At 51.6% G+C, this 15,224-nt stretch overlaps 1 protein-coding gene across 2 annotated transcripts in view; it reads left to right on the plus strand.

Moving 5' to 3' along the window:
- Positions 1 to 1,908: 1,908 nt before the first annotated feature.
- PXN (paxillin) overlaps positions 1,909 to 15,224 on the plus strand; it is a 45,399-nt gene continuing 32,083 nt past the window's right edge. Inside the window, exon 1 of one of the 2 annotated variants that reach the window (XM_045534682.1) lies at positions 1,909 to 2,065. In XM_045534682.1, the coding sequence (XP_045390638.1) occupies positions 2,053 to 2,065 (13 nt within the window). In that variant the 5' untranslated portion in view covers positions 1,909 to 2,052. The remainder of the gene's footprint in view (positions 2,066 to 15,224) is intronic. The other variant, XM_045534684.1, reaches the window with a different exon arrangement.

Below are 15,224 nucleotides of genomic sequence, written 5' to 3' on the forward strand. Positions count from 1 at the left end.
ATTAAGCAGGGGAAAGATGAGACTTAATTTACATTATTTATTTTTTTTAAATGTTTCATTTTTTTTTACAGACAGGTTCTCACTCTTGTGCCCAGGCTGGAGTACAGTGGTGTGATCACAGCTCACTGCAGCCTCCAACTCCTGGGCTGAAGTGATCCTCCACTTCAACCTCCTGATTAGGTGGGACTACAGGTGCACACCACCACACCCAGCTAATTTTTAAATTTTTTTGTAGAGATGAGGGCTGCCTTACTATGTCTTCCAGGCTGGTCTTGAACTCCTGGCCTCAAGAGATCCTCCCGCCTCAGCCTCCAAAAGAGCTGGGATTATAGGCATGAGCCACCACACCTGGCCTGGACCCATTTTTTTTTCAACTTAAGCTTTATCCTACATAATAATATTGGAGCAACACAGATTTTATGTGCTTAATGAGATATTTTTCTAATATACATAAACATATAACTATTAAAATAAATCTTTTTCCACATACCACTTATACATCTCTCACTCCACCAGTGGTACTCATACTGTGTTTGTGGGAATTCTGCCTGGGGTCACCCTACAGCGTTGTGTGTCAAGTCGGTGCTCAAGATGTTGGAAGAGCATGCAATAAGGTGACTGCCCAGTTGGGGAGCAGTTTTGGCTCTGGAATTTTAAAATAGGAGGATGTGTAGGCTCCAGAGGTGAGCCGCTTGGATCTGCCTTCAAAAAGGAGGTAGTTATCCAGCTGGAGGAGGGACAGCTCCAGATACAGTGCCTTGGAGGCAAGGCACTGCTCTGTCTGCGCATCCCCAGACAATGCTGAACATGGTGGGAATATTGGGGCCTGCACACTTCAGCCCAACGGGGACTCTATTTTTTTGTGCCCTGTTGGGTTGGCCTGTCTTTGTCAGATCTGAGCCTCTCCTTGCCCAATCCTGCTATTTCCCCTTTCTCTGTCACGGGCGTCACCCTGAACTTGATCTCAGCATGTGCTTCCTGGAAAACCTGACCTGACACAGAAGGACTTGGGGGCTGGATTTGTGAGTGACAAGAGGACTTTGAGAACTTGAAGCTGTGCTGGCAGAGCATTTTTATATAAGATTAATAACTTACCATCTCCCATCCCAAAGTGTGGAGAAGGACTGATGACAAGGTAATAACTAACTTTATGAGAATTAATTTAGACAAAATAGCTACATAGTATCTGTCTATTCAGATGTTCAATACATGGTAGCTAAGTTTTCAAGTGTGTGGGAACAGAGTCCCTCAGGAAACTGTGTTTCACACTGGGTGTAACTTTCCTGTAGATTTCCCTTTAATGTCTAATGTCTCATGCAGCGTTTTGGAAAAGTCTCTAGGGAGGGTGGATGTGTGGGAAATTAAGAGATACATGACCACAAAAGCACTGGATTTGGGACCCAAAGGCTGAGCTGCAAGATAAACTGCCATCAGCCCAGAAGGAGACGCTGGGAAAGGTCCTCCAAAGGCTCCTGGCCTAGCCTGATACTTACTTACGGTCCCCCTGGGAGGTGACCTACTGGGAGACAGACAGACGGACAGGTGGACAAACCTGACTCTCCAGGGGACAGGCATGTGACGGCCGAGTGACTGCTGAACTGACAGATGCGTGGCCGAATGTGGCCCAGTCTGTCAGCCGGGGAAGGTCAGGCAAGTGATTTTGAGAGGGACAGAGACTGGTGGGCGTGGCTGAAGGCCCGGGAGCCTCCCACCTGCCCGCTCAGCCGCGAGGGGGCGCCGCCGCCCCGCCCAGCGACGCCCACCGCCCGGGCTGGGCGCGCGCTCGCGGGCCGGCGGCGGGGGCGGGGCCAGCGTGCGCACGGGGGCGGGGCCAGCACACTCTCGGGGCGGCCGGGGGGGCGGGGCGCGCGTGCACGCGCGGCGGCCGGGGGCGGGGCGCTCGGCGGGCGCGGGCGCGCGCGCGCGCGCGGCGGCGGCGCGTTCCGTTCCGGGCCAAGAATCGCGGCGGAAAAGTTGCGGGGCTGGAGGAGCGGCCCCAGGACGGGCAGCGAGCGCGACGCCGAGCCGGCTCCCGGCGCCCGAGGTCCGGCCATGGACGACCTCGGTGAGTAGGCAGGAGGCCGAGGGGGGAAGGGGCGAGGGGCGCGCGGCCCCGGGCCGGGCGAGCGCGAGCGAGCGGCGGGGGCAGCGGGATGCCACCCCCGGCGGCCCGGCCTGGGCTCCTGTCCCTGCCGGCGGAGGCTGTGCGGGGCCGGGATCCCGAGCTGGGCCTGAGTCCCGGGCCAGGCCGGCTCCGCCGCGGTCCGCACAGCAGCCACCCCCTGCTGGGGGACGTCTTCACTCCTGGACCCTGGGTCCCGGGGACCCACTCCCATCTCCCAGAACGGCCCCAGAGACCAGCTCGCCCCTCAGGGACCCACCCCGTCCGCTTCAGGGACGAGAGCCCTGCTTCCTGGAGCAGACCACCTCCCGAGATATGGGACCCTCACTTCACAGACCGCTCCCCACCCCCCGCTCACAGATAGACCGCCCAGCGCGGGGAGCAGCTGCCTGATCTCACGGGCTGGTCGCTTATTTCCGGGACCTGCTCCCACCCGCTCCAGGGCCGTCCCCCACTTCACAGACAGGAGCCCCCACTTAAGAGATAGCCCCTCTGAGCCCACCTCTTTCATTTCACAAGTCGGATTCACAAGCTAGAGATGAGCTTCGAACGACCACACCCCCATTTCAAAGACAAGTTTCCCAGTCTGTCTGCCCCGCTAACCCCCCCACTTCCAGTCTGGCCACCCTGTTTCATGGACCTGTCACTACATTGCCCTGACTGCCCTCCCCGCTCTGCCTCGAGCCACAGACCAGCCCCTCTCCCTTCATACCTAAGCCTAAGAGGGTAAATTGGGGAGTCCTGATTCTCCCCCCACTCCCAGACCCTGGTGAAATGCCAGGGGAATGAGGTGGGAAGTTGGCCCCAAGGTATTCCATCCCTGAGCTTGTCCTGGCTGGCAGGGTCCCCCCATCCCCCAGCATCAGGCCCTGCTGCAAGCCACACAGGTAAGGAGGACAGGATGCACAGAACAGAGTTTTACTGTTTTCCTGTTATTGGAGCCCCAAGACTGCTCTTTTCAGTCTAGTCTTGATCTGGTGTTAGAGCCGGGGAAAGAAAGTATCTCCTGGAAGCAGACCCCAGATCCAAGGGGGTTGGTGCCAGGGTTCTAGGAACGCCTTGGGGTGGCGTGAACACAGGAGTGGGAGGATTCACTGTCTCCCTCCCCTTCACGCCTGTTGCTGGAGGGCCCTGAGCTGGGGAGGTGAGGAGGGGGGAAAAGTTTCTTCTCTGTAGGAGCCTTGTCTTTCCTCTCTGGACTGTGGGTGGCTTGTGTGACCGCTGGTAATTCCTCTGTCCCAGCCTCTGAGGAGTAGATTCATCAGACAGGACTGACGGGCCTCTCCCGGGCAGCGCAGGGCACTAAGTTAAGACTGGCTATTTGTAGGCACTGAACTTGACTGCTTCCCAGCAGCTTCCTTTTGGGATCAGGGTGCCCCCGAGAGATCCTGGAGCTGGGGGTGGTGTAGGGTCCTGCCTGTTGTGCAGAGTGCGAGGGCTGCCAAGCGTAGTTCTGCCTTTGGGTCAGGCTTGGCACCCGGTTTTCCGACACACTCAAGGTTGGCGTAGCTTTCAGGCAGGTATTTTTTTCACATAAAAATAACTCCGCTGGAAGGAGGCTGGGGGATGTTCTTTGAATCAGGATCTGAAAGTCTCCGTGCTTTCCCAGTGGGACCTGGGGAGCAGAGTTACAGTTTCTAAAATGCTGGTGCAGTTCTGTTGCTTCTCTGCGGTCCCCGTGCTCTTTGAAGGACTGAGAAACACTTTGTAAGAGTTCGCAGTTGATGTCCGGAATTCCTGTCTTCTGACAGTCTTCCATGTAGGGCCAGGAAACTGAGTTAGTTCTGAAAGGAAAGAGAGTACTCTATACTGGCAGAGGGGATCGTAGGAATTTAAATTTGCTGTTTGCGGAGTATTTCCTATACCTTGATTTGTCCCATCCTCACAACAACCCTTTTATAAGATCCTCGTTAAGGCTGCTGCTATCACAACCATCCGCCTTTTACAAACCGAGAAAGCTGAGACTAAGAGAGGTCGATTCTCTTGCCCAAGGCTGCACAGCCATGAAGTGACAAAACCATAACTGGTAGCCCAGTCCCTAGCTCCTAGATCTGCAGCTCTTGTGTACAGGGAAGCCCTCTTCCTGGGGAGGGATTGCCACCGGGTGATGGCTGCCACCTGTAACTTCTGCCGCCTTCCACCATAGGCCCCCAGTTGCTTGGATCCAGGCTGCCTGACTTCCTTGGCCTGAGCTCCCAGGGGGCTCGCCACGCCTGGCTGATCGGAGCCTAGGGTGGGAGGGGTGGGGTGTGCAGGAGGGGAGAGGAATTTGCCTGTGTGCTGGGGCCCCGTCAGCTGTCTGGATGGCTGCTCAGCGGACTGTGGGTCAGCTGTTTTCCTTAGTTAGGGTGGACACAAAGGCCAGGCCTCTTGTTTTTATTTTTCTCCTGAGAGTGCTCTGGGCCATGAGCTTCCTGGTCCCTAACACAGGAGAGAGTTTGTGGTCTGTCCTGTGGCAAGCAAGGCCAGAGGGGGCAGAGCCTCCTCTGTGGCTTTGTTTTTTGGTCTAGAAAAAAAAAAAAAATTGGGAAACTCATCTCCTCCCCATAGCTGCCAATGACAGGCTCACCATGCGCTGTTTAATAAGTTACAAATTTATAGCTCTTTGGGCAGAAAAATGTAAACACAGCGTATCTTGCCCTTCTCTGTGTGTTCTCTCCGCTTTGTGCTGCGGAGTGGCTGCTTGGTGGCTTTTCTCATTACTGTTTAGATGCTGGTTTGGCCCGGAGTTTGCTCTGTTTGAGTTCTGGCTGGAGTTTCCTGGACAGAGTTCCCACAACACCGAGATGCACTCCGACTATGTTTTCTAACCGGACTCCTTGCTCTCCCCTCGTTCACGTTCTTAGGGTACTTGTGTGTGCGAGAGTTGGAAGCAGGGGGACGGTGGGGGGGCGGTTGACCACAACCGTGGTCTAACAATGACCATGCGCGATTGATGGGAGGCAGGCACTGTACTCAGCACTTTACGAATTATCACAACGATTCCAAGGGGAAAGTGTTTTATCTCTGCTTTACAGATGTGGAAACCTGAGCTCAGGGAAGTTCGGTGGTGGAGCTGAGATTTGAACCTAGACTGATCCAATATCAGATCTGGTCATCTGAATCATAATAAGGTAGTAGGTGCTGGTGACTAACCAGGGGATGAGCTATGGGGCCTGCTGAGTAATTGATAGTTACCTTGAAAATTTCTGCCCTAGGGACCATTCCCAGGAAATGGCAAAGGGCGGGTCCAGTGCAGGACTTGGTAGCTTTGCCTTCCCATCCTCTAGCAGGGGGGACAGCCAGCTGTTGGCAGTGCCCAGTTGCTGCTGGAATCTGGACATGTCTTCTTTCAGCTTCTCAGCAGTCTTGACCCTTTGGAAAACAGTGCCTCATTGTCCTTGGGGGTAGTGCTAGGGGGCAGGGGAGTTGCCTGGGGCATTCCAGGCTATGGAGCCTCCCTGTTTCCATGGAAAGTCTGGACTTTGGGCTTGACTGTCTGTGGTGCCTCTGTGTTTTAGGGCAGAGTCAGGGCACCCAGCTGCTGGGCCTGGGGCAGAGGCAGCATTTGCCCATGAAGTGACAGTACCCTCCTGGTGGGCTCTGCGTCAGCACGGGATCTAGTAAGGGGCAGAGCAAACCTTGGTGTGTTTGATTCTTAAGCAGGTGCCCTTTCCAATATGCTGAGCTGTCTGCTGCCTGGACAGCCCTAGCTTGGTGTGGAAAGGCTCGGGCTGCTGGGGGCCAGAGCCCCATCACTGTGGGTTCAAGGTCTTTTGAGGGATATCTCAGTTTTCCCTTTTTCTAGCTTCCCTAGTAACGGCCATGCATTGAAGAGGCTGGGCGGGCCCTTGGCTGGAGAGGCCGATGGAAGGCAGAGTTACTGCTGAGGCTCGGGCGTCCCTCTGCCACCATTTAGTCACTGTGCATGGGGTGTCTGACCCTCTGATGCTTCTTTCCGGCCTTTACCTTATTCCAAGGCCAAATATGTTGAAAAAACTTTCAACTTCATTTCAGCCTTTCCCTGGGTGGTCCTTGGTTTCAGTTCCCTCATTAACAATAAAAAACATCTGTAGAACACTTTCGTTTTTTACAGTGTTTACAGTATTCTTTCCCGTAATGTGTATTGAGCACTTACTGTGTGCAGGCACCATGCTGGGCACTTGCTGTGTACATGGCCTTGCTGGAAACAATTCAATGCATTGTTTCATTGAATCTTGTTGGCCATCGGAGACAGGTTCTATTATTATTATCAGTAGTAGGAGTATTGCCACTACTCATCTTACAGATGAAGAAACTGAGGCACAGAGAGGATGCTCAAGTTCTATGACTATCGAGTGGCAGGGCTAGATCTGAATCCAGCTAGTCTGACTGCAGAGTGGAACTTGTAACCAACCATTCTTTATACTTCTGTTCATGATACTGGATTTTTTTTTTTTTATTTTTAAACATTTTTTGTAGAGATGGGGGTCTCACCATGTTGCCCAGGCTGGTCTCCAATCCTTGGCCTCAAGCAGTCCTCCCATCTTGCCTCCCAAAGTGCTGGGATGACAGGCGTGAGCCACCATGCCCGGCCTGGATCTCATCTTGGTTGCCTATTGCTTTGATTGCTTTCCATTTCTAGGACGCTAAAAGTCTTTTCTGTGTCCTTCCTACTCTGCTTACTCTCTGCTCAGTCTCCCACTTCTGTCCTTTCCCTGTTCTCTGTGGCTTCTTCCCTCTCTTTTGTTCTTTCTTGGAGAGGCACACTCAGGATGGGGTACAGGGACGCGGTGGCATTGTCACCTGCTCAAGGGTAGGGGGGACCTGCTCCTCCCTCACCTCTTCAGTCACCTGTTACCCTCAAGACAGCACTCACAGCACAGCTGCTGAGAAGAACCTGGGCCCTCCGTGGTCCCTCTGCCACCTCTTCCTGTGCCCCTGCCCTCACCCCACCCACCTACTCTCCTTGTCTTTGTTCGGGTGTATGTACATGGCTGCCATTGGGAGCCACCCCATTTCCAGGGAGGTGGTGAACACTTCATGGTGGAGAGTTGAGGATGTCTTGTGGGTGGGAGAGAGAAAGAAAAAGAAATAGGAAGCTGGCTTTTCTCAGAAATGCTGACGAAGCAGCTGGTTTAAATGGGTGCTCAGGAGTTGTTTCCTCACCTGTGGTTGGTCACGGGCCCCCACCCACAGCCTCACAGGGTCTGCTCTGCCTTCCACAGGCTAGGTCTTGTTGGGAGCCTCACATCTGGCCTCAAATATACATTCACGTCCTGATAAGCTTTCCAGCTAACAACGCACCGATTGCCCAGCCGTGGGGGCTCAGGGCTGGTCTCTCAGGGAGGCTTCAGATGCTGGGCCAGTGGCAGGCAGGACATGTGGTTGGCCATGCCTGGCAGAGCCCCAGAGGCCAAATCTTCCCTTAAAGACAGCCTTTTAATGCTTATTTCTTGTGTGATTGTGGTATTGTGGTTTTATGGAAGAATATTATTATTGTTAGGTGCGTGCTAAAGTATCTGGGAGTGAAGTATCATGATGTCTGCAACTTAGTTTTAAATGATATAGTGGAAAAAAAGGTATACACGCAGAGAGAGCACAAGCTCCGTGCAGTGACACAAAATGGCAAAATGTTAACAACCAGTGAATCTATCTTGGGGGTGGGTGGGGTGCATGGCCGTCGGGCTGTCATTTTAATAGTCTTTTAACTTCTCTGAATGTTCAGCTGTTTTCATGATAAAAAGTTAGGAAAAAGTAAGAAAACCCTGCTCTACCAGGGTGGGCTCAGTGTCCTTGGGCCGGGGTGCTGGCCTACACGACTGTCCCCCTCCTGCGACTCTGCACAGGTGGTGGAAAGACTGGGTGAGCAGAGACGGGAGCCAAGGGGGCCTCGGCTGACAGTGACCACTGACAGTTAGGGAGGGGTGTGCACAGCACTGTGACCCATGCAGAAAAAAAGACAGGGCCACAGTGCACTTCTGAAGGTGTGGAGGCAGCCTCAGGTGTTATTTCGGGCACGGTGACATTAATCAGACTAGGGTCGGATGCTGAGCTCTGGTTTGAGGTTGGCAGGGGTTGTCCAGGCTGGTGGGGTGCGGAGCAAGGTTTTGCAAAACGAGGGGAACAGCCTCCTAGCAGCTTGAGGCCTGGGGGAGGGGACAGATGCCTTTTGCTTCACATCACGAACCTCTTATCTGTGGTCGGAGGAACACCATTAGCTTGTGGGCTGCAAGGGCTCTTGCTTGCAGCTTAGATCTGGCCGTCCAGTTCTCCAGCCTTGAGGCTCCCTCTCCTGGAATCCCCACTCCCTAGGTCCCTCTTGGGTAGTTCGTGCTGACTCAGAGCTGGGCCACTTGGGCCTCCCTTCTGTTTTGGGGAAATAGTTGGATTCTGGCACCAGTGGGCCCCTTGGCTCCAAGGCAAAGATGAAGGCCCTGGTGCCTACTAGAAGCATTTTGGGCAGCCAGCAGGCCCCGTGAGGGGAGTGCTTCATGCGAGGGTCTTCTTTGAGCCTCATGTCTGTCTGTGTCTGCATGCAATGACACAGAGGACGACACTTGGTGGGGATCGTGGGGTCTTCCTAGGGAGGGCTCAGAGCCTCACTCTGCCTATTCGAAAAGCAGCATGATGTGTGTTTTATGGGGGGAGGGGGTGGTGCTGGGAGGAAGCTTTATGTAATTCTTGGCTGGAGCTCAGGTAATTGTTTTAATGAAATGGAATGCAGCTTATTCAGAACTCAGCTTGGCAGAAACAGCCATGTTCTGTTCTGTTTTCTTGTTGGGGAGAGTAGGGCACACATTTCCAGCTGTTTTGAGTCGTGGAACCCTGGGTGAGCTAGAGCCAGGTGGGCGGAAGCTTCCAGGGAGCTCCAGGGAGCTTCAGGCTGCTTGATTCTCTTCTGGACATCATAGTCCGTGTATCTTTCTGAATGAGCCGTGGAGACTTTGGCCTCTTCCAGCAACAGAAAAACCCTATTGAAAACAGGCCATAAAATGGGCCCAGTGCCTGCCTTATGGGTTGCCGGGAGGCTGAGTGAGGTGCTTAGCCCGCGGCAGACAGACCTTCCGCGAGGCTCTCTTTGTTTTATTCTCCCTTTACTCCACCCTGCACATCCCGTTTCATACCTCCCCGCCCCCGTGTTCCGTCAGTCTAGACAGCTGTGGCCTCATGTGGCCTCAAGGTCTCGCTCTGAGGGTCCACCGTGACCCCTTTTTCTTCTGGCTCCCTCTTTCTACTTTCCTGCCCTTCCTGACTTCCTTACTTCGCTCCTTCTGTTTTTAACACAGCTGGGCCCATCCTTCCACGTTGGATCTTTTGCCCAGACGCCCACCTCGCCCTTCACCTGCCCCCTCTTCCCTCCCTTCCTCAAGCTCTGCCCGCCTTCCTTCCCCACGTCTTCTCTGGTCCCTTCGTGGAGACGGGCCTCTTGTTCTCCCAAAGGACTTCTCTGGACTCCCTGTTTTTCTCCTCGGCACCTTGGTCAATTTCTCTGCTTGCGTGACCTCTTGTAATGTGGGTGCTGGCGACTCTCACATTTATATTTCCACGCCTGACGTGGATTCCATTGTCCAGACTCTTCCGGTCCGCGGGCCAGCAAAGGCCCAGCTCATTTCCTTCTCACTCTCTCTTCGAGGCCTCATCTATCGTCTGATCTCTCCCTTGGTGCCCTGTTTCTTCTCTTGGCCTGTGTCAAATAATGGGCATTTGGGCAACACTAAGGCTGAGGACACATTTTGACGTGCTTCATCATTTTTTTAAAAATAAACTTCATCGTGTATATTTGAGGTTTACAACATGATGTTATGGGATATGTGTAAGTAGTAAAATGGTTACTAAAGTGAGACAGTGGGCAATGATGAGGCCACTGCACTCCAGCCTGAGTGACAGAGCAAGACCCTGTCTCAAAATGAAAGAAAGAAAGAGAGAGAGGAGAGAAGAGAGAGAGAGAAAGAGAAAGAAAGGAAGGAAGAGGGAAAAGCAGATTAATGTATTATCTCACATGGTTATTTTTTTGTATGATGAGAGCAGCTAAAATCTATTTTACAAAAATCTCTAATATAATATAGTTTCATTAACTTTAGTCCTCATGTTGTACTTTAGGTCTCTAAACTTGCTTCTTTGTTTTTTGTTGTTGTTGTTGAGGCAGAGTCTCACTCTGTTGCCGGGGCGAGAGTGCCGTGGCGTCAGCCTAGCTCACAGCAACCTCAAACTCCTGGGCTCAAGCGATCCTCCTGCCTCAGCCTCCCGAGTAGCTGGAACTACAGGCATGCGCCACCATGCCCGGCTAATTTTTTCTCTATATATTTTTAGTTGTCCATATAATTTCTTCCTATTCTTAGTAGAGACGGGGTCTCGCTCTTGCTCAGGCTGGTCTCCAACTCCTGACCTCAAACGATCCTCCCGCCTCGGCCTCCCAGAGTGCTAGGATTACAGGCGTGAGCCACCGCGCCTGGCCTAAACTTGCTACTTTGTATTCTCAGATCTACATCTCCTCATTTCCCCCTTCTACCCATGGTAAGCACTGTTTCATTCTCTATGTCTGTGTATTTGACTTTTAAAAAATATATATATATATATTGCACATGTAAGTGAGATTGTACAATATTTTTCTTTCTGTGTCTAGCTTATTTCACTGATCATGTCCTCCATGTCCATGTTGTGGCAAATGGCAAGGTTTCCTTTTTTAAGGCTGAGTAATATTCCATTATATTTATATACCACCTTTTCTTACCCATTTGTCTGTTGACGATCATTTTTAATATGATTCTGACAACTGCCTTTTGAGGTAGATGGTAGTTGTCTCTGTTGTACAGTTGAGAAAGCTAAACTGAAGCTCAGAGGAGTTAGGGGAAGGGGACACACCCAGTGTCACCACAGACAACTGATGCAAGAACTTGAGCCTGGGCGTGGTGTCTCACTCCTGTAATCCTAGCACTCTGAGAGGCCGAGGTGGGAGGATCACTTGAGCTCAGGAGTTTGAGACTAGCCTGAGCAAGAGTGAGACCCCCAACTCTACTAAAAATGGAAAAAGTTAGCCGGGCATGATGGCGCATGCCTGTAGTCCCAGCTACTCAGGAGGCTGAAACAGGAGGATCGTTTGAGGTTGCTGTGAGCTAGGCTAAGGCCACAGCACTCTAGCTGGGCAACAGAGCGAGACTCTGTCTCAAAAAAAAAAAAAAGAACTTGAACCTAGCTCTTTCTGTACCCAACCCAATCTCCGTTTGGTTTTTCACACTGGAAACCTTGAGGCAGAGATGGGAAATCTATAGGTTGGATTTGGTCTGCAGACCTGTGTTGCTCAGCTTTCGTGGTATTTAAAAATATCTCAAATTAGTTGCCAACATTTAAAGCATCAGGAAATTGCACCTAAAAATCCATATGTGATTTCTTTTGAGAAATCAGATGAGGCTGCACTGGACACATGTTCTCTGTGGCACCACTTGGTTGACAATAGCTCCTGCCTCGTAGTTGACCCTTGCTGTTGCTTACCTCGGGCCTAGCTTCCCTCGTCCCTGTTCCTACCTGGCCGCTGCTTTGGGATGTGCAAAGAATGCTTTTGGTCCTATAGTTATGATACACACACAGTTGCCAAATCTAGGGGGTTTCTTGAACTGCATTCTCTGAGTTACATTTGACTTCTGACCCTGCCAGGCACTCAGCTCTGCCTTGAGTCTAGATCTTTGTCCAAGCTGCAGAAAATAGCCGCCTTCTGTCTCCCTGCATCCCTTGCCTTTAAAATCTCAGCTGAAGCTGCCTTTTTGAGAAGGCCCTTTTCCGATGAAAACCAGCCAACCTTTTGACCCTGTCACTTAGACATAACTTTACAGATCTACGTAGCTTAGGCTTCGTTTGTCTTCCCCTCTGCCCTGTAAGCTCCTTGAAGACAGGGATCTTATCCGCCTTTCAGATATCCCTTACTGCCAAGTAGTGCTCTGTTCTCTCTGTGGTTACTTAATAAATATTGGATGGTGGTTGATGATTAAATGGGTCTGAACTGCGGACACCTGCTATGGTGCTGAACTTCCAGCGAACCACTTCCTTCTCTGGAGAACTTTCTCTGGGTGGGGGTGGGGAGGCAGCCTGGTGCCACAGGCAGATGCCAGGCCTGATGTCAGCCACACCTGGGTCTGTACCAGTGCTGCCACCTGCTAACGGCGTGACCCTGGCAGGTCACTTCACACTCTGAGCCTTCATCCTCTCATCCACGAAACAGATGCATTTCCTGAAATGCTTTCAAAGTGCTCAGTAAATGGTAACGATTATCATTCGTTCTTGGAATAATCTAGACACTGCTGGGGGTTGGGGATTGGCTTTCTGTATCACCCTCTCGGTATTTAAACTTCTGCTTCTTATATCTGCCGGCTGCGTTTCCCATGGCCTTGGTGGTGGGCATTTAGTGCGCATGTGCCTGCCTGGCCGTTCAGCTGCCTGGGGGAGGAATCTGATTTTGGTTCTTTTCCAGGTGGGTGTGATTTAGGACTCTTCATGGCCCTGAGCTTTAGAGAATGTTTGGGGCTCTGCTCTGAAGCTGAAATGGCCATACCCCAGTGCTGGTGGTGTCAAGTTTGGTTTTGGTTATATGACATTTTGTTTCTCTTAAGCCGCTTTGGTGGCTTTCAGAAGGAAGTGGTAGAGGGAGGAGGTCATTTGGTGGCTTGGTTTATACTAATCGCTCATCTAACACGAATATTTGAGAGCTGCCACAGAGAACCACTTTGGGATCCGCTTCCAGATGAGCCCCTGGCTTCTCGGGCCTTGAAGGATGTTCCATGACTTCCAGAAAGCCTCAGAGGGCAAGTCTGGCCCCTGGGGCTCCTAGGGGTGGTAGAAAAAGGGAGAGTTTGGTTTTCTAGATTGTGAACTGTGGTGCTTGTCCATTGAGTGGCCACAGCCATTAGATGGAAGCCGGCCCAGTGACTGTACCCTTTTAGGGACAGTTGATCTGTTGGGCCCACGCTGGGCTCTGTTGGGGGTTTGAAGTGGCTCGGAGAGTCCTGGCCAGGCTTTTCCTCTCTCTCTGTTTCCAGGAACATTTCTCTTCCTTAGGTGGAAATGGGAGTGTCCGATGGGCTGCGCTTGGTTTCCTGTGGGTTTCCCGTTTCCCCTGTGGACTCCTGGCTCGGCAGCCGGCTGGGGGTGGCTTCTCCTCCCCGCTGTGCCCTGGGACAGCAGAGCTGGGCTGCCTGCTCCGGGGTGGGTGTGAAGGAGTGGCTGTGCTGCCCGGAACACTGCACTCGATCCTCGGAGACCCGACTTGGCCACCCTCCTGAGCTCGCTCGGTCACATGCTGCCTGTCTTGGAAAGTCCTCTGTCCCCAGGAATGATGTGTGATTTCTTCACCCTTCCTGAGTAGCGTCAGCCGAGCTGCGTCTTTGGGGTGAGGTGGCTGTTGGGATGGCCGGGCCTCCTTTCCTCCCTGCCTCACCACCGCACATGGCCTCTTCTGCCGTGTCCCGAGCTTTCCAAGAATTCATGCCCCTTCTCTCTCTTTGGCTTCAGCTCTTGAAGTCTTTTTGCCTCGTCTTTGGAGGCAGCCAGGCCGGAAACATGCTGGGGAAAAAGAGGAGCGTCACCTGGAGGTGGTTGTCATGGCTTCCTGTGGTCACTTGTGTCATCTGCTTCCAAACATCCTGTTTGTGCCCCTAGAGCCGCAGAAACACTGACCAGGAGACAGCTGTTATCTGCCTGAACTCGGCCAGAGCCTGGGGGCTGGGGTGTCTTGGTCCGTCTGCCCCCAGGGGACCCTCGGTTTGCTGACTGCCAGCTGTCGAGGGCACTGCTGGTGGCAGCACCTCTGGGCACCGCAGGCTGGAGCTTCATCCTGGTCCTGTCCTTCTCCCTGCTGGGACTGCCTGTGACACTTTCCCTCCCTAAGTTAGCAGTCAGCGCTCCCCATCGGCCCTGGACTGATTCATTCTTTCTTATGCTCCTCTGTGCTGGCAGAGCTGCAGGAGGCTTGGGACCGCCACCTCCCCTATGGCTGGGAGCCTCAGGCCCCTCACTTTTCCCAGACAGAGGTGCTCACTTTTGATCTATTTTTATATTGGGCTTTCATCTAAGACCACAATCGCAAAAGGGGTTTTGTGGTCTTTTAAAATTTTGAAAATGAAAACATGAAAACATTTGAAAATCACTTATCAGGTTAGGTCCCCTCATTTTACTGAGGGCCACCAAGGAGAAAGCACCTGTCCAGGACACTTGGTAGCACTTTCTCTTCTTTCCAGCCCTTTTCTTTCAGGATATCTGGGATCCTAGTTTTCCTCATTTCTACTTTTCCTTTTTTTTTTTTTTTTTTGCTAATACAAATTTGGTAATTTCCTCCTTTCGAAAACTACACACCTGCCACAGTGTAGCCTTAAGCTTTCTTTTTTTTTTCTTTTTTCCCTAGGGACCTTTCTCATGTCCTTTTGTATCTGATACTGTTATTTACTTTTAGAAATGTTTTAATGTTAAAGAAGATAGATGCTTATTGTAAAAACAAAAAAAGAGGTACAGAAGTGAAAGCTCCTTCTTCCTTTCCCCCACCAAGGATAACGATTGTTAATAGTTTGATGTGTGTCTTTCACAGCCATTTGCTACACATTTATAAATATTCAAGCATATATATGCTATACGTACAGTTGAGTGTTAATTTTTCAACTAAGGCGAAATTCATGTCACATACAGTTAACCATTTTAAAGTGTACAATTCAAAACCATCCTAAATGCCAATTCAGTGGTATTTAGTATGTTCACAATGTTGTGCAGCTGTCACTTCTATCTAGTTTCAAAACATTTTCGTCACCCTCAAAGGAACCCGCAGATCCACAGAGCAGTCACTTCCCTCCTGCCTGTCCCCAGCCCCTGGCAACCACGACTCTACTTTTTGCCTTGATGGATTTGCCTATTCTGGACATTCCACATAAATGGAATCACACAATACATGGCCTTTTGTGTCTGGCTTCTTTCACTTAGCATCATGTTTTTGGAGTTCATCCAAGTTGTAGTACACATCAGGACTTTATTCCTTTTTATGGTTGAATAGTATTCCATTGTATGTTCATGCCACGTTTTGTTTATCCATCTGTTGATGGACATTTGGGTTGTTTCCACCTTTCAGCTGTTGTGAATAGTGCTGCTACGAACGTTTGTGTACAAGGAT

The sequence above is a fragment of the Lemur catta genome, chromosome 21, assembly GCF_020740605.2.
Source record: "Lemur catta isolate mLemCat1 chromosome 21, mLemCat1.pri, whole genome shotgun sequence".
In the NCBI taxonomy this organism is placed as follows: Eukaryota; Metazoa; Chordata; class Mammalia; order Primates; family Lemuridae; genus Lemur; species Lemur catta.